This window comes from Vigna umbellata, chromosome 6, assembly GCF_029865625.1.
Source record: "Vigna umbellata cultivar VRB3 chromosome 6, Vumbellata_1.0, whole genome shotgun sequence".
Taxonomy (NCBI): domain Eukaryota; kingdom Viridiplantae; phylum Streptophyta; class Magnoliopsida; order Fabales; family Fabaceae; genus Vigna; species Vigna umbellata.
Window position 1 is genome coordinate 4,682,879 of NC_142170.1, and position 18,230 is coordinate 4,701,108.

Below are 18,230 nucleotides of genomic sequence, written 5' to 3' on the forward strand. Positions count from 1 at the left end.
CATACAAGTTAACAAAACATTAAGAACAACAAAACTTGGTAGTTAACTTCCCTTACCTTACAGAGGACTCAACTGCTCTACAAGAGCTAAGACGACTCCACCAACTCAAGGAACTCTATATGCACCTATAACTCATAGAAGCATGATCAGGGTATACTTTTATAACCACTGATCACCAAAGAGTCTTATTGAAGACTTAAATGACATATACAAAAATATTATGGTTCGCGTGCAAAGGAAACAAGACAAACCAAAGAAAAAGAGTAGAAATTAACTTACTCTTTTGGAGGAACTGATCAGATATATTTAAAGATCTCGCCACTATGATTACTCAGGTGGTGTTTGATCTTCAAACAGATGAACGCATGAGAAGAACTCAAAGAAAAGTCAGAAAACTCTAAAAAAGTGGTTTCTAGAGAGTAATATGTTTTAAAATAATAAAACTAGTTTATAATGAAACTATTTATATCAAAACCATTTAATATTAAAATAATTAAATATCAATACTTTTAAATAACAGTCACTCCTAAAATACCACTTTTTAAATCTTTACAATAATTAATATTAACTATTCTCTTAAAATATTATAGTGGATTTTATCTCATAGTGTATAAATTAGTATCCATAATATGATTTTGTTATCTAAATTTAATATTAGTAGTAAAAGTAAAATTTGTAATTTTTATCAGAGAAAAAGAATCTAAAATAACTTTTCATTAAAAATGGATGTAACATAAATAAAAATAACACAAAATCACATTTAACAAACATATAAACAACTTATATATTTAACACAAAATTTCTAATGCCTTATAGCACTATACAAATGAAACAAACCTTTCTTCCATAAAATTGGTGTAATGGTCTCTTTTGTCTAAATGTGATATATATTTTTTTCTTTTTTATATTGTTCTCATTTTTATTAAATTTTTCATGTGATCTCTTATGTTAAATTAGTGTTGTGAGTGTTTAAAAGGTGAGGACATAATAATATAAATGACTATATAGCACTAAAATGACTTGACTTTTACAATACATGTTAAGAAGAGAACACATTAACTCATTTTAATAAAAATGATATAAATTGACAAAATTATTAATAATACATATTGAAAAATTAGAGAAAAAAAAACACTGAAACTATTAAATATTATAATTGGATGAGAGAATATAAAACATGGTCATCCCATCATTCAAGGTAAGTAAAAAAAAAATTATCTTCACATCTAATAAAGAAAGATCACAGTATAAAAGATGTACAAATTATAATTTTTCTACCATGTTCCACAGATTCCAAATGAACAATAAATGGATCATATTCATGATCGATGAATTTTAATCGAAATTGCCGAGACAGTTCAAACACAATCTAAATCGAAATTTCTCAAATCTTTGCCTCTAAGATGTTGCTTTTTCAAATCTCAAATCTTCTCTTGTGTTGGTGTTGATACTGTTGTTGAGGAAACTAGAAAACCATTGAACAGAAAGTTTGGGAATTCGTTCAAGAGTGTTTCTATGCACATAATAAAGCCCAAATCTCATTTCATACCCTCTTGCCCATTCAAAGTTGTCCATCAATGACCATATCATGTATCCTCTTACATCTGCACCTTTTCTATACATCACAAATTACTGTTTCTCAGCAAACAAATAATCCAAATTAACCTTAAACATGAATGATGCAGATATGTTTGTCCTCATTACTCACCTTATGGCTCTAAGCAGAGCTGCCAGATAGGCTTTATGATAATCTATTCTTTTGAAATCTTGTAACAGATAATTTATTGTCACATTCTGTTTGAGTGGTAAACAATATCCTGAAACAATGTTGAATTAGCAGTCCAAAATTTGTTAATAAACTCATTCCTAAAAGCCAGACTAAAACTCAGAAACACATTAGTCTTTGATTATCAGGTTTGAAGCCTTGTATGGATCATGTTCATGAAAAAAAATCTTGCATGGTCATTATTCTTGGTCTCTTACTTGAACATAAAATGGTAAATATTAATGAGCAATAAGAACAGAGATTAAAGCAAAATGGGAGAAAATGAGATTTTGGAGATACCATTTTCTGTAATGTACATGGGCATGTTATGGTATCTTATTTTAATGTAGTCAACAATTTTCTCCATGCCCATTGGAACAACAAAGAATAGTGGCATTCCTGTCTGCTTAAAACAAAAAAAGAAATCTATGAAAGATTATGTTCAATGCCTGTTCCTTGATCAAACATTTGAGTTAACAACATAAAATAATGAAAAAAGTTCAAGAAAAGAAAACATAGTATAATGAAAAGAGTAGCAGGAGGACAGAATAAGGGGACCTGGTCACCAATTGGAATACCATCTCTGATTCCAGTTGTTTCTACAAAGCCTGTTATTGGATGATCAGCTCCCTGAGCACAAGCAGAGAGGGAACAATCCTTGGCATAGAGAGATCCATAGTGATTGATGCCAATGAAGTCTATGCTGCCTTTTATAAGTCTCTTCTCCTCAGGAGAGAACAGTGGCAACTGATTTCCAAGGACAGAGTGCATCTCATCTGGGTACTTACCAAAAACTAGGGGATCTAAGACCCTTCATATCAGAAAAAGAGCAGGAAAAGTTTTAAACATAGAAATAACAGGATTGTGTGCTGCAACCCTCTTCAATAATAGTCTACTACACCATAGTTTATTAGGCATGATTGTCATAAGCAAAACCCTTTTGATTTTTTTGTGGATATTAAATGGTACTTAATAACAACTTACCAGCCTACAACAAAAGCCAAGACTCTTTTCACAGCTTGTCTATCACATTCTTCATTTCTAAATGGTTCATACATGAAGGTGTGTGCAACAATGCCAATGGTTCCACCTTGCTTTGCCTTGATTAACATGAGTTGTATGCTGATTAAACAAACTATACCGTTCCTTCTTTCTTCTATCCTAGAAAAGATGACAACAAATTGTACTTGAGAAGAACTTTCTTTTTTACCTGAAAGTGTTTGCGGTATAATTCAACAGCCTTGGCATGTGACAGTAACCTATTGTGCATGACAATGAGGGGCTCAACATCAGAGTTACCAGTAGAACAATTTCCAAAAGGTGGCGAACAGTGACCAGGGGGATATGTTCCTTTCATATAGGAATTGATTGTAACCAGGCTTGGCTCATTGATGGTGGTCCAATATTTAACCCTGCCTCCAAAGCTCTTGAAACAGATTTCAGCAAAATGAACAAAATCTCTCCTACAACAAAGGAAGTATATGCAGGTATAATTGTTTCACTGTGATATGTAGGGGATTCTGCAGGGTGACAACCAACCACACCAATAAAGTCTTGTTCCTCATCCACTAAATGAAGTTGGTTAATTGAATCATGGGAGACAGTTAAAAACCAATGCACAAGGTTACATGAGATTTCATTGAAAAACTGATAAAATCTCAAACACTTTAGCTTTATATATTACGTGTAAACAAAAAGTCAGAGTTGCAAATTTACTGTATTAAGGGGCTAAGCCATCCACCGTATCTTTCTTCCAGTTCTTGTGGCAGGTCATGATGATTTATTGTCACAAAAGGCTCAATCCCTGTACCAAGTACATCATGTTTATATTTAGGTACAGCTTAATGGATTTAACATAGCTTCAATACTATCTTATAAAATAGCTTATTTATACAAATCATATGGAACTTGTTTGTAACATAATTTCTTCTCCAGCATTTTGTTGAGTGGTGAACAAACTCATGTTTTTGGATTCTTCTTTCATGTTACTTACTTTTATTCAATTTTAGTCATAATTCACCTTAAATTCCTAAGAAACTAAGTCCACACAAAGTAAAAACTATGGATATAATGAACCAAATGGACATTGACATTGTTACTTCACCTTTAAGTAGCAGATTGTCTATTATCTTGTTGTAAAATATTATCCCACTTGGATTTATGTCCCCATATATGCCTCCTGTTATGGCTCATGAAGATCAAAATCAGAAATTTTGAAAAATAAGATTATGGTATCTACTGAACTAGTATGCAGGTTTAGATAGTTACTAGGTAGAATCCTCGTCCATGAGATAGAGAATCGATATACATCTACCCCGAGAGACGACATCAACTCAATGTCTTCCTGTCAACATCACAAGGAGAACACTTCAGTGTCAGATTATTATCAATAAGTTTGTATTACTATTATCAATAAGTTTATGTTAGGTATTGCTATGTACTTTGACATCTTAGTTGTGCTTACAAGTTTCAATACTTCTCGTTAGTCAAAGTATAATTAGTGCATGCTAAAAGTTAGAAAAAAAATTGATTAGACATTTCCTTAAATTATGCCATGTCTTGGTGCATGTTATGTGACCAATGATGTCAAATTTCTATTTTATAATTACTAGCTTTATTATGTGTACTATGATCACAATATGTGATAGCAGTAATCAAATTAATCTTCTACAAAGTTCTCTTTCTTGGTATAAGAGCATTTAGCTTCAAGGCTCTCGATCCAATCCTATCTTCCGCAGCCTATACAAATGAGAAAAATAACCTTCTACAAAATTCTCTTTCTCTAAATACTAAACTAATATTTACCAAATAACGATGATAATGATCATCTGCAATGTCACCATTCTCATTATTGTTTATCGTACCTGAAAATAGATCAAAAGCAATAGTGATTGTATGCACCAGAAGCAATGAATATAGAGTGAAATGATGAGATGACTAGTGACCACTATTTAACCTGGTATATGGCTAAAAACATCCCAGTTGCTTAAACCTTTACCATCTTCAAAGGGTGCTCCTTCAATCTGTTATTGTTTCAGAAAATTCCATTAACAGAAACACCATTTTCAATATTTCAAGAGGGAAAATAACCACTGTAAGGAAAAATAAAACTACTTTATGGAAGCAGAGAAAGCAAAGTAAACACCGTGCCTGGTAAGAGGAAGTGCTTGTTCCAAAGAGGAACCCTTCTGGAAAATGAGATCTACTGATTCCATCTTCAACTTCATCACAGCTTTGGCCATGAAAATTAACGCAGCAAAGCAAGATCATCACAACTCTTACTTGCCTCTCTAGCTTTTTCATCTTGTTGATATGATTAATGATATCACTCACTCAACATGAACACTGGCTCAAGTTATGGGTGCCAGAAATCATGCTTGTTCTCAACATTCAATAATTGAAATATATCTGTGTATCAGGTGCGTTTTTCACACTTCGCAAGAAACCTCATTATTATAATACTTTTATCATGCCACATTCATTCTCTAACTTTATCTCTTCCATTTATTTATTGCATAATCAATTGTATATATTTTTATTTCATAATTAAGGAAAAATATTATAAAGGTATTACACTAATATATGGATTAACCAATTGATCCGCAACTGCAATGAATTGATGTGATAATGAAGAAGAAAAACAAATCTCTGATTACAAATTGATAATCCATTTTAAGCGTAAAATGGTTATAAGAAAAATACAATACTTGTAAAAAAATAGAAAATAAAATAAAAAGTAGCAATGGATATGTAAATTTTTTTTAATGTGAGAATATCATTATCGGATGAAGGATGATGTTGTGGGAGTAAAATGTACTTTGAACTGCTTCTGCAGCAGTTATTTAATTCTGCGTCAAACACGAATACCTAACAGAATAATAGTTTTTCTTTCTTCTCACTCCTCAACTTCATCCCTTTCTACCTTGGAGAGTAGGTAGGCGAACCGTCAGCCCATTATTTATTTATTTATTAGAAGAAAAAAATAGTTTAATATAAAACTTTTAATTTCATTCTGTTCTAATTTCATTAGTAATCCAGGTTTTTCAAAGTTAAATATATTCATTTATTTATTAAAATTACTGAATTTATTTATTTATAATGATTATTACGTGTATTTGTTAAGAAAAAATGATTTCAATATGTAATTAATAAAATATTAAATATTTCTAATTAAAAAATAAAGCTTAAAATTAATTGTATATTAAAAATTTTCATTCAATAAAAACACGTAATTTATGCTTAATTATATTAATTAATTATGAAAATAAAATTAATAAATTAGTATTTTTGTATTTAATATAATTTCTTTTATTATACTAAAATAAAAATAAGATAATATTTATTATAATGAATGGAATATTTATAATAGGTTTACTATATATATATATATATATATATATATATATATATATATATATATAATGGCTTAAATTTAGTTTTTTAATAGTTTTGTAAAGGTTTATTTTTGGTCTTCAGAAAATTTTAATTATATATTTAATTTTTCTGATGATATTGTGCACATGAAAAGTAACAATAGCATGTTTTCTGATAAGCGTCAATTATTTATGTCTCACTTAAACTTTACTTGAAACTAAAAAGAAGCGCAACAACAAAATTGAAAAAAACTTAATGAAACATTAAGTTATAATATTTTAAATATAGTATTATATAATATTGATTAAAGCTTTATATATGACAAGTATTCATTGGGGTTGAGAATATTTTGTCATATAATTGATTTTGATTGATAGGCCAATCATACAAATAGCTTTAACAATAAGTTTGATTAAATAAAGATAATAATATAATGTTTGAATGAAAAATAGTAGTATGCATTATTTTCAACGTCTCAATCTGCTTTGTTTGCACATAATGACAGATTGATATTATAAAGCTAGTTTGACTGCATTAATATATAATAAACACCAACTAAAAAAAAACTTAATATTAGAAACTGTAACAAAACTTAATCTTTAAGAATATAACACAATAAGTCTCTTGTCAAATTTCTCAAAAATCTTAAATAATAATTAAAAGAACAAAATAAATTTATTTTATTGTTGCAATATTATCCCTACAAAACTTAAATTAACAAATAAAGCTAATTATCGGAACTAAATTATGACTTTTGTAAGCTTCAGCATACCTAATTTTTATTAGAAGATTACATTATATTAAAATGTTAATATATCAAAGAAAGAAAATATGAAAAAATAAGTACCTCCCAAAATTAAAATTATTTTATGTAAATAAATATTAAATAAATAAATAATGTAAAATCGTAGAAAAAGATATTTTAGAAGTGGTAGTAGTTTAGAAATACTGAGACTGGGTTATTTTAATATTAAATGATTTATTTATAAATATTTTTGTTATAAACGAGTTTAATTATTTTAAAACATATCATTCGTCCATAAATCATTTTTCTAAAGTTCTTAACCTTTTCTCTAAGAGTTCTAATTCCCGAGTCATCTGTTTGATGATCAGGAGGTGTTGGAACAATCGGTACCGATATTACGTAGCAGAAATATTAAAAACACAGAGTACGATACAGATTGTTAAAGCAAAGAACTTGTTCGGTCAATTTTAAAAATGGTTCTTTTAATTTTCTCTTAAACGTTTTATCAAAGAGTTGATGTACTAAGAGTTTAAAGAGTGTAGAGTTCAAGAAAATCAACACAGAAATTTTATCCTAATTCGAATCAAAAGATTCTACATTCAGTCGTTAATCACTATGAATAGTGATTAACCTTTTTTCACTAAAATAATGTTTGTACAAATTACAATATATGAAGTAAAGATTAAGAAATGAGAACACCTTTCGTTCGACAAACGAACGGAAGAACCTTCCTTTGACCAACGAACCGCATGAGACAACTCGGCCAACATGAAGAGAACCGCTCCGACCTTTGACACACAAAGCTGAGCTTCTCCTTTTCACAAGACTTGGCAACAACACACTATCACTTTGAGAACTTCCTCAGATAAACTGTATTCTCAAAATGGCATAAATTCCCTTTTCACTCACAGAGAGCTTCCCTTAGGCACACAGCTCTAATACTCTCAAAATGAAAAGTTAAATTCTAAGAGCTGTGAAGACCTCTATTTATAAGCCCAAGTTCGTGCAGGATCAGAAACTGAAAAGACATCTCCCAACTCCCAGTGATAATCGATTATCATAAGTGATAATCGATTATTTGTGTCCGTTATGGGGTTTTCAAAAAAGTGATAATCGATTATCCTAGGGAATAATTGATTTTTTGCGCGACTTGGGCAATACTGACTCAGACTGGAATAATCGATTATCTTGAGCAATAATCGATTATTTGCGCGAGCAACTCTTTTCCAAACAGGCTAATGATAATCGATTATCACACCCAATAATCGATTATCTGCACAAAGACTCTCTAAACAGGAAAACTTCTAAGTGTTCTTACATCAACAAAGTAATTCCTATACAATTAATTCTACAAAATGCTTTTAAATAAATACAACAAAAGTCTTCACGTTCTTCATCTTGTAGCATCATCAAAATCATAATATCTTCAAGACACCAATGCTCCTCATTGGTAACAATCTCCCTCTTTTTGATGATGATAAAAAATCTCTTGTTTAAAAGCATTTCTAAATATCTGCATAGATTTCAGACTTAAAACATACAACATGTTAGTAATAACTGCACTAGTTTAAAAGCTTTCTCCCTCTTTTTGATCATAAGCAAAAAGATGGTTAATAAAAATTTCCCCTCAACAAAAGAATATATGCATTTCTTTCAAAACAAAATAAAATTTAAATTTTCATAACATGAAAGAGCAAAATACATCATGAATTACAAAATGGAAATTCAACTCTAATCAAGAAATGCAATTAAGACTTAGAAAGGAGGGGTTGGAGGATAATTAGGAGGTTGAAGATGTCAATCAAAAAATTTCTTCCTCTTTTTTTTTATCATAATCAAAAGATCATCTAATCTTGATGCTCTCCCTAAATTAATTAAATCAAGAAGAATTTAGATCCTTTTAATTCATTAAAAATTACTCCCCTAAAAGTAATATTCTCCTTTAAAATCAAAAACAGATTCCCCAGAAAAACTTTTTTAAAAAGTTTTTTTGTAGTTTTAACTTAAGATAATCGATTATTACACAAAATAATTGATTATTTGCGAGCCAAATTTGTACGTTAGAGTGAAAATGACCTTGATAATCGATTATCATCCCTTGGTAATCGATTATTTATGTTAATTTCCGAAAAATGCAATGTTAGGCCAAGTTTTCAACCTAAGACACATTTAGCATTTATAAATTATTTTCAAAGCTCTTAAAAATTACTAGGATACCATAGAGCCTTCTTTTCCTTTTGAAAAATTAACCTGCAAAACAAAACAGAGTTTTGGTCCCCATAATCTCATTTGGGTCCTTTGAGGTTAGAGACAAATTACTTTATAACAGGAATCCAAGCATATTTTCCATTTGGAACATCAAAATGTTTAATTCTACATTTGTTAGAAGTGTGTCCCTTTTCATACAGTAAAAACATGTGACATCATTTGGGTTTCTATAACACACAATTCCTTTTTCAACTCATACTCTACAGACTCTTCTAAATTGATTCTTCTTTTTATGTACACTTTTGTTTTTATAAACCTTTTTAACAAGTATAGGCATTTCAACATTATTCTTTGTAGTTGCCACTTCAAGAAGATTTTCAAGGATATCGATATCAAGCATGTGACTCTTACAAGAAAGACATTCAACAAGATGTTCAACATTTGAAGACTCTTTCATTTCTAAATTACATATTTTATTTCTCAAAATAACTTCTTCATCTAATGCCTTCTCATATTTAATTTTCAAATCCTTAAACTCATTTTTCAAATTTTTATGAGCAACATCCAATTTTTCAGATTCATTTAACAATTCAAGAAAGGCTTTTTGCAAGTTAAACTCAGAAGCTTCAGAAGTAGAACAACTTACTTGGCTTGCAGAGTCATCAACATTAGCTGTCAAACACAAGTTTGCTTCTTCAATAGAATCACTTGCACTAGAAGTGCTTGATGCATTATCCTCCCAAGCAATGTAAGCTCTTTTCTTCTTGAGAAACATATTTTCTTCATCCTTTTTTATGTTTGGATAATCAGCGTTAACATGCCCTTTTTCTCCACAACCATAACACCTGTAATTTGAAGAATATCTTTGTTTCTTCTTTCGGTCCTTTTTAATTTGTTCCTTGCCTCTAGATTTCATGAACTTGTTGAATTTTCTAAACATATGAATCATATCCTCGTCGTCTGAGTCACCATCTTCAGATTCCTCATCCTTTTCTGAACTCTTACTTTTTGAATGTTCCGATTTGAAGGCTAATGTTTTCTTCTTTCCTTGGGCTTCCTCAGAACACAGTCTATTCAAATCGAGCTCGTGCTCTCTCAACTTTCCAAAAAGCACAACCATAGGTATGGACGTTAAGTCCTGAGACTTAGTTATCGCAATAACCTTTGGCTGCCACGTCCTGTTCAAAGATTTCAGAATTTTAGCATTTAATTCGTCAGTGTCAAATTTCTTACCTAAACCAAAAAGATGGTTGACGATATGTGTGAAGCGTTTTTGCACATCAGCGATGGTTTCACCCTGTTGCATCTTGAACATCTCATACTCCTGTATCAGGGTGTTCTTCCTAGCACGCTTCACATCCTTGGTTCCTTCATGGGTTACTCGAAGAACTTCCCACATCTCCTGAGCCGTTTTGCACACTGAAATCCTGTAAAATTCATCTAATACCAAAGTAGAGGATATTACATTGCTAGCTTTTATATCAAATTGGGCTTGTCTATTTTCTTCAGCAGTCCATTGAAAATATGGTTTTTCTACTTCTACACCATCAACAATACTTTTTGGAATATAAGGACCATTTAGTTCAGCTTCCCAAATGCCTCTATTAATAGACTCCAAAAATATTTGCATTCTTATTTTCAAAAAAGCATAATTTTCCCCCGTAAACAAAGGAGGTCTATCAATAGAAGCACCCTCAACATACATTTGATTATCACTGCCCATTTTTGAAAAACTTGAAAAACTATCAAAGCAAGCTCTGATACCAATTGTTGGAACAATCGGTACCGATATCACGCAGCGGAAATATTAAAAACACAGAGTACGATACAGATTGTTAAAAGCAAAGAACTTGTTTGGTCAATTTTAAAAATGGTTCCTTTAATTTTCTCTTAAACGTTTTATCAAACAACTGATGTACTAAGAGTTTAAAGAGTGTAGGGTTCAAGAAAATCACCATAGAAATTGTATCTTGGTTCAAATCAAAATATTCTACGTCCAGTCGTTAATCACTATGAATAGTGATTAACCTTTTTCACTTAAATAATGTTTGTACATATTACAAGATATGAAGTAAAGATTAAGAAAAGAGAACACCTTTCGTCCGACAAACGAACAAAAGAACCTTCCTTCGACCAACGAACCGAAAGAGACAACTTAGCCAACTTGAAGAGAACCGCTCCGACCTTTGACACACAAAGCGCGAGCTTCTCCTTTTCACAAGACCTGGCAAGAGCACACTATCACTTTGAGAACTTCCTCAAACAAACTGTATTCTCAAAATGGCATAGATTTCCTTTTCACTCACAGAGAGATTCCCTTAGGCACACAGTTGTAATACTCTCAAAATGAAAAGTTAAATTCTAAGAGCTGTGAAGACCTCTATTTATAAGCCCAGGTTCGTGCAAGGTCAGAAGCTGAAAAGACATCTCCCAACTCCTAGTGATAATTGATTATCATAAGTGATAGTCGATTATTTGTGTTCGTTATGGGGTTTTTAAAAAAGTGATAATCGATTATCCTGGGAATAATCTATTATTTGCGCGACTTGGGTAATACTGACTCAGATTGGAATAATCGATTATCTTGAGCAATAATCGATTATTTGCGCGAGCAACTCTTTTTCAAATAGGCTTATGATAATCGATTATCACACCCAATAATCGATTATCTGTGCAAAGACTATCTAAATAGGAAAACTTCTAAGTGTTCTTACATCAACAAAGTAATTCCTATACAATTAATTCTACAAAATGCTTTTAAATAAATACAACAAAAGTCTTCACATTCTTCATCTTGTAGCATCATCAAAATCATAATATCTTCAAGACACCAATGCTCCTTATTGGTAACAGGTGGTACCTAATCGATTACAGCAACGAGGTCTATGTTTCTACCCGATCAGTGTCTTCAATAAAGCAAATAAGTTTCGGCTTCTTTTTCTCTTTTCGTTCTTAATTGAGATCATGATTAATGATCTCTTATCGCATGTGAGTTGTAATGTCCTTTCCTAGTTTCCTGTTTATCAAAGGTTCTAAGGACTCTCTCTCTTTGATCTTTGTTCAATGTTTTGTAAGCGTTTCTAGATTTCCTTGAACTCTAAGCAAGGGTTCGGTATTTATAGAGCTTTATTTCTTCAGTGTAAGGTAAGGGAAGCTATATGTTTTATCATTAACTATAATTGTCTTGCAAGTTTAATTGTTGTTTGCTTATTAACTTGATTGAGTATTAATTTGAGTAATTATGCTATGTTAGTTCAATTAGATGTGTATGTTATTGTATTGTATGATCTATGTTTGATATGATGAAATTGAATGTCTTTGTTGTCTTGAATGATGTAATATGAAGTTGTTTTGATGTTGGAAATTTAATTAAAAGTGTTTGGAGGGAAGAAGGATCAAATACTTCGATGGTGAAGTTAAAAAAGGAGGTTTTGATATGTGAGTTTGAGAAATAGGTGTTAGGCTGAAGAAGCAATCGTTTTAGGGCTATTATTTGGTTATTTGTAACTTGTTTGGGATGACAATTAGGTGATATGTGTGTTAGAATGGAGTGGTAGTCATTTTGGAGTATTTTACAAAGTTGTTTAAGTATATTTTGGGGGTTTGAACTAGTAAGATTTTGAATTTTAAGTCTTGTGTCAAAATGGTCATTTTGGAGGGTATTGGTAAGTCATTTATGACTTATTAGAGTCCTTAAGTTAATAAAAAATGAGCTAGAACTTGTAAAATTAAATTTTGGTCTCTAAAGTGAGGTTTATCTGAATGGTGTAAAGTCAATGAGCTCCTTGACTCTGGTTTCACCTAGTGGAGCATGAGCTTTCCCAATGAAAACCCTTTAAAAGGCCCACTGTTAAAAGGTCGCCCAACAACATAACCCAGCGTCATTTAGCTTGGAGAAAAAATGCTCCCAGACTTGAAAATTTGATTTTGTGCCTAGCACCTACTAATACTTCCCAACGTGATGACAATAAAATGTTAAATGAGATAATCCAGCTTGCTTAATTGCTCAGATTGATACTTTCTACTTTCCTCTTTAGCTTAAAGATTACTTTAAACACTTTATAAGTGGTAATTTGCTTAATTGCTCAAATTGTAACTCTCTTATTAAACTTTACATAAAAACCTTAATCCAACACATAATAGCACAATAATAACATATTGATCACAACTTTTTGAGTTAAATAGTACAAATTAAGTAACATATAAAAAACTCTAAATTATCTATTCATCCACATGCAATATTAAAATTCAATATTAAAATTCAATATAGGCTACCTTCCATTACCTCTTAAACCACTCTAATAGCTCTAAAAACACCATGAGTTCTTTAGTTCCAAAGGATGTTCTATCTACACATAGAAATATCACAAGAATAATCAGGTCGTACCATTACGAACACTGATAAGTAGGGACTCTCATATTGATGACTTAAACGACATATGCAACCAAAAGAGGACTACATGCAAAGAGAAAATAGATTGGATCGAGAAAAAAAGGGCAAAAAATTAACTTATGCAAACGAAGAAATTGATGTGTCTAAATTGAAGAGCTCACAACAAGGATCACTCCAACAATCTTAAATCTTGAAATAGATGACCAAAGAAGAAGAATTCTTAGAGAGAAGTCATAGAACTTTAGAAAAATAATTTCTAGATTGATGATATGTTTTGATATAATGAAACTGTTTTATAACAAAACTATGTATGTTAATCCTTTTGATATTAAAATAATTGAGTCTACTTTTAAACCACTATCAATTCTAAAATATCATTTTTTAGATTTTACAAAATCATGTATGTGTGTGTACATTAGCATGTCAAAATATTGAGTTAATTTATGGTTATAATTCTCTTTTTGATTGAAAAATATATTTTGGTATGTATTTCTATGTTGTACATACTTTATTTCATATGGAGGTATGTTTTTGTGATGTAGGATGTTACATAAACAAAATCATCTTTAAAAGGAAACACATACTTTAATCAACGATTGAGGTAAGTATCAAGGCAAAAAATGGTCTATGGTTTCGATTTTGGATCAAATTGAGACCATAAACCTTTACGTTAAAAAAATATTTAAAATGAAATTAGACCTATGACAACGGTTGTTCCAATAATCGAAACATAAACGACTTTTAGCAACGGTTCCAAAAGTAACAAAAGTCTTGTGACTTTTAACTTTTGTAAAATATTTTTATTTATTTCTTTATTCTTCCAAAAATGTAAATAATTGATTTTACTTTATTAATATTTATTTAAAATAAGTGAATAATATTTAGCTTATTAATTTTAAAAGTTTATAAAATAATACAAACTAACATTGTATTACAAGTAATTAATCAATTTTTCATCTACTATTATATTATAAATAAAAAAATTCATAATTTTCTTTCAAAAAAACCACAATAAAAGTGTATTCATTTTACCATAGGAATACATATTCGATTTGTTAAATTTTAATGTAGTTGTTCATTTTTTCCCTATGTGTTCAATCAGGGTCAAATTTTTGTTAATTTTGTTCAATTTAGTTATTTTTACTAACACTCCTAAATAATTAACCGTAGAGTGTATAACATGGTTCATTATTGTTCTAGTGACATTTTACCTTCTTCGTTTCTTCATCACACGCTCACCTTCATGCATCATCATCTTCCTCACCTCCATTATCACCTCTATCTTCGAAACCTTATTCATCTCCACAATTTTTATACACAAATTTTAATTTATGTTTTGCTCTTTAGTTTTAACTGTTTCGAGATTGTACATTTAGGGTGGAGGAGAAGAAATTGGAATGCCGAAAAGCACAATAAATGTGCATATTTTATTTAAGAGGAAACAACATTAACACTAAATTATGCTTCTCTAGATCACTCAGAATCACAATGACAATGTTATATTTAATTATAATGATTGGAAGTGAAAAAAGGTATGTCCCTTAGAAGTGATTGGAAAAGGAAATGAAAGGCGCGTTTATGATGTTAATGAATGTGTTTCTTAGGTTGCTTCTCTTAAAGTGTACTCCTGAATTAGGATTTTAGGTGTGTCATGCTTCTTTATTAAATCTTTAAATTAACAATTTCCCCACTAAAGTTTCTTGGTACACTAAGTGGAGAAAAAAAAAGTAGATAATCAATGGTTGGGTGGAAGGTGTTTGAGAGGATGGAAGTGAATGAGTTATTGAGAAAAAAAATAAGAGAAAGAGTTTAGGTGGAAGGGTGGAGAGGAAAAGGATAATGAAGGTGAATTAGATTATATTGAAGGAGATGATGAATACTTTAATGATGGAGGTGAGGAAAAAGATGATGAAGGTGGAGAAGATCATGATACTTGGAGGTGAGCGAATGATGAAGATATAAAGGAGATGGAATGTGGCAAAATGATAGATAAAAAGCTCTCTACTATTCAGTTAATTATTCAGATAATTATTTCGACAATGTTATTAAAAAATGATTAAATTAAATAAAATTAACAAAAATAAAAACTTAACTAAGCAAAAATAAGAACCAAATTTAACAAATTAGATTAAAATAGAGACTAAATTAATATTTTAGTCTAAATACAATGAGATATCTTAAGTTTTAGTTTAGCCATTCCTTTTAACATTATTAGTTATGTTTTAACAGCAAGATGAATTGAAATTGCACCAAATCGGAGACAAGCAGTTCATTTAAACACTGTATTGTCATGTTCTTGATTTCATAAGCAAGCTTGTGAAGTTCTGATGCTATGAAAGAATCATTGTTATAATTATTATTCTTCTTTCGAAAATCATTTGAAATTTGGAACGCATTCTTCGTCTCCGCTGGATCTGATCTGAACACGGTGCCATGAATCGGTTGCTGAAAGCGGCGAGAGCCTCTGGTTCTCTCAACCTCTCCAATCGTTCCCTCACGTAAGCCCTAGCCAACTCTTTCCACTGCTCTGTTCATTTTTATGTTTTCCGTTATTTCAATTCATTCGAGGATTGCTATTGCTGTTGTTTCGATTTGCAGAGAAATTCCCGACGAGGTTTACCGAAATCTGGAGGGGCTCGGCGGCGGCGGCGGCGACGACGACGACAAGTGGTGGGAGGTAACGTACATTTCAAATTGAACAGAAGTTTCATTTTGAATAGGAAAACGGAATGAAATTTAAAAGGAAATGAAATACAAGTGAACGAAATTTACAGGCTGTGGAGCTTCAGAAGCTTATTCTGGCTCACAATAGCATTGGATCGTTGAAAGAAGATCTGAGAAATTTGCCTTTTCTCGTTGTGCTGAATCTCAGCCACAACTGTCTCACGCAGCTTCCCGCTGCTATCGGAGAGTGAGTTTTTGTTTTCAGTTGTGCTTTTTACTGTTTTCAGTTTGAAAATGTGTTGCTGGATTTTTCATTGTTGTTTGTTTCTTATTTGTAGGTTGCCTCAGTTGAAGATGTTGGATGTTTCGTTCAATTCGATAATTGAAATACCGGAGGAGATGGGATCGGCAGCATCGCTTGTGAAGTATGCTCAATTCTGTTTCTTTTTTTTTCGTAGGTTGGTTGATATGAGGAAGTTTGCTTCCCTTTGTACTTATTCTGTTTGCATGTGTGACTTGCGTGCTGCTCGGCTTTTGCATTTGCTTGTCTAGGCTTGATTGTTCAAATAATAGGCTCACGGAGCTTCCAAGCTCGCTTGGCAGATGCTTAGAATTGTCGGACTTAAAGGTAATGACTATGTCTTTCTGAAACTTCGGAGAGTAGATGTTATTTGTGCAATTGGCTTATGCTGCTCATCTTACAGAAAAGAGGTTTTTTCAAATTGTGCTTGTGATATTGTGAATTACACCTTGAAATGCTATCAAGTTTATTTATTATTTTGATGCCTATAAAAGGCATTTGTTTATGGAGCCCACTAGAAAGTATGGACACAACATGGAACAGTGATTATTACTGACAAATTTTAAAAATTATGGAACTTCAAACATCTATTATAGTTTTAAAATATAAAATTAGTGTAACATTAAAATAAATCACAAGTCTTAAATAAATATGGGGAAATGTGTAAAAAGAAAAAAGAAAAATCAAAGAGAACCAATGCTTTAAAAGTGAACATTCATTGTAGGAATAATAAAATGTTATAAATATTACTAATACTAATGTAATTATTGTGATATTTCTCATTTGTATTGTAATAAAATTGTAAAATATAAAAGAAAAAAAAATGGGCACAGCTACTTCTTTGAAGTGTTCAAGCTTCTTTAGGGGTTCACTTTGTTCTATGTTAATGTTAGACATTCTAATTGATAATATTTGGATACTTCTAAGACCAGTATCCAAATTCCAAACTGCACTACAATTAATGGAGTAATTTTTCTTTTGGGTGCATGATTAAGGAAGTAGTTTCCTTTCTGATAACAACAGTGATGTACTGCAATTTGTTGGCCAAATTATTTTCTTGTTCCAAGAAGATTTGTTCAATTCCTGTCACTGGCACTGCCAAAGAATTAGTTACTTTCCTGTTAACTGTCACATGCTTGTGGCATTTCTCTCTACAAGCGTATGTCTCCTTTTGACATAAATTACCCTTTCATTTGCGAAGTTTCTTCTCGCCACTTCAAAATGGTGGATTTCTTAGAAGAGAATTAAGCTTGAACCTATTTTTGTGGCATCACATGCATGAACTCAAGCTGATGCTGTGCAGACTGTCGATTATCTTTCTCTTTACAGCTACAGTTGCTCATTACCTCTTGACTTTAAAATCTAATTGGACATTGATATTGATGATAGATTCTGTCAAGATCCCCTGACTGCACTAGAATTTAATAATATGAAGACTTGCATCCAAGACTCTTGATAATGGTCTTTGCCTAATATGTATTATGTCTCTATGACCCCAAAGTCAAAACGAATTGAGCACAATTTTAGCGAATAGATTCTGTAGTTTACCTTTTTTTGGTTATATATTTTTATTTCTTGGTCCTTGATTTAGGTCATTCAGCATATTAAATCTATTGATGAAGATTGTGTTTACTTTAAATTGGGGGCTGTGAAATTTTCCTTACATACATTACCTGGCTTTACAATTGAACTAAAATTAATTACAACTTTTTTCTATTTATTGGTGTAAGTCTTTATTCATGTAAAATTCTTGATTTAGGTCATTCAGCATACTTAAATC

At 31.1% G+C, this 18,230-nt stretch overlaps 3 protein-coding genes across 4 annotated transcripts in view; 1 reads left to right on the forward strand and 2 right to left on the reverse strand.

Moving 5' to 3' along the window:
- Nucleotides 1-1,242: 1,242 nt before the first annotated feature.
- Nucleotides 1,243-5,095, reverse strand: LOC124843371 (beta-glucosidase 18-like). The gene is given in 13 exon segments (XM_047320103.2): nt 1,243-1,404; nt 1,406-1,615; nt 1,709-1,817; nt 2,066-2,168; nt 2,324-2,576; nt 2,750-2,865; nt 2,976-3,228; nt 3,482-3,569; nt 3,870-3,944; nt 4,034-4,109; nt 4,571-4,629; nt 4,722-4,788; nt 4,916-5,095. Coding segments are annotated over 13 exon segments (1,608 nt in total). The 5' UTR covers nt 5,069-5,095; the 3' UTR covers nt 1,243-1,358.
- Nucleotides 5,096-9,024: 3,929 nt separating this feature from the next.
- LOC148196620 (uncharacterized) lies at nt 9,025-10,815 on the reverse strand. The gene is made up of 3 exons (XM_088093478.1): nt 10,650-10,815; nt 9,739-10,532; nt 9,025-9,042 (listed from the first exon to the last, which is right to left on the reverse strand). Exons 1-3 carry the CDS (start codon nt 10,813-10,815, stop codon nt 9,025-9,027), a joined length of 978 nt encoding a protein of 325 aa, XP_087949604.1.
- Nucleotides 10,816-15,688: 4,873 nt separating this feature from the next.
- LOC124843372 (Leucine-rich repeat (LRR) family protein) overlaps nt 15,689-18,230 on the forward strand; it is a 12,336-nt gene continuing 9,794 nt past the window's right edge. The window contains exons 1-5 of one of the 2 annotated variants that reach the window (XM_088092927.1): nt 15,689-15,983; nt 16,084-16,162; nt 16,260-16,396; nt 16,488-16,574; nt 16,702-16,777. In XM_088092927.1, the coding sequence (XP_087949053.1) occupies nt 15,919-15,983; nt 16,084-16,162; nt 16,260-16,396; nt 16,488-16,574; nt 16,702-16,777 (444 nt within the window). In that variant the 5' untranslated portion in view covers nt 15,689-15,918. The remainder of the gene's footprint in view (nt 15,984-16,083; nt 16,163-16,259; nt 16,397-16,487; nt 16,575-16,701; nt 16,778-18,230) is intronic. The other variant, XM_047320105.2, reaches the window with a different exon arrangement.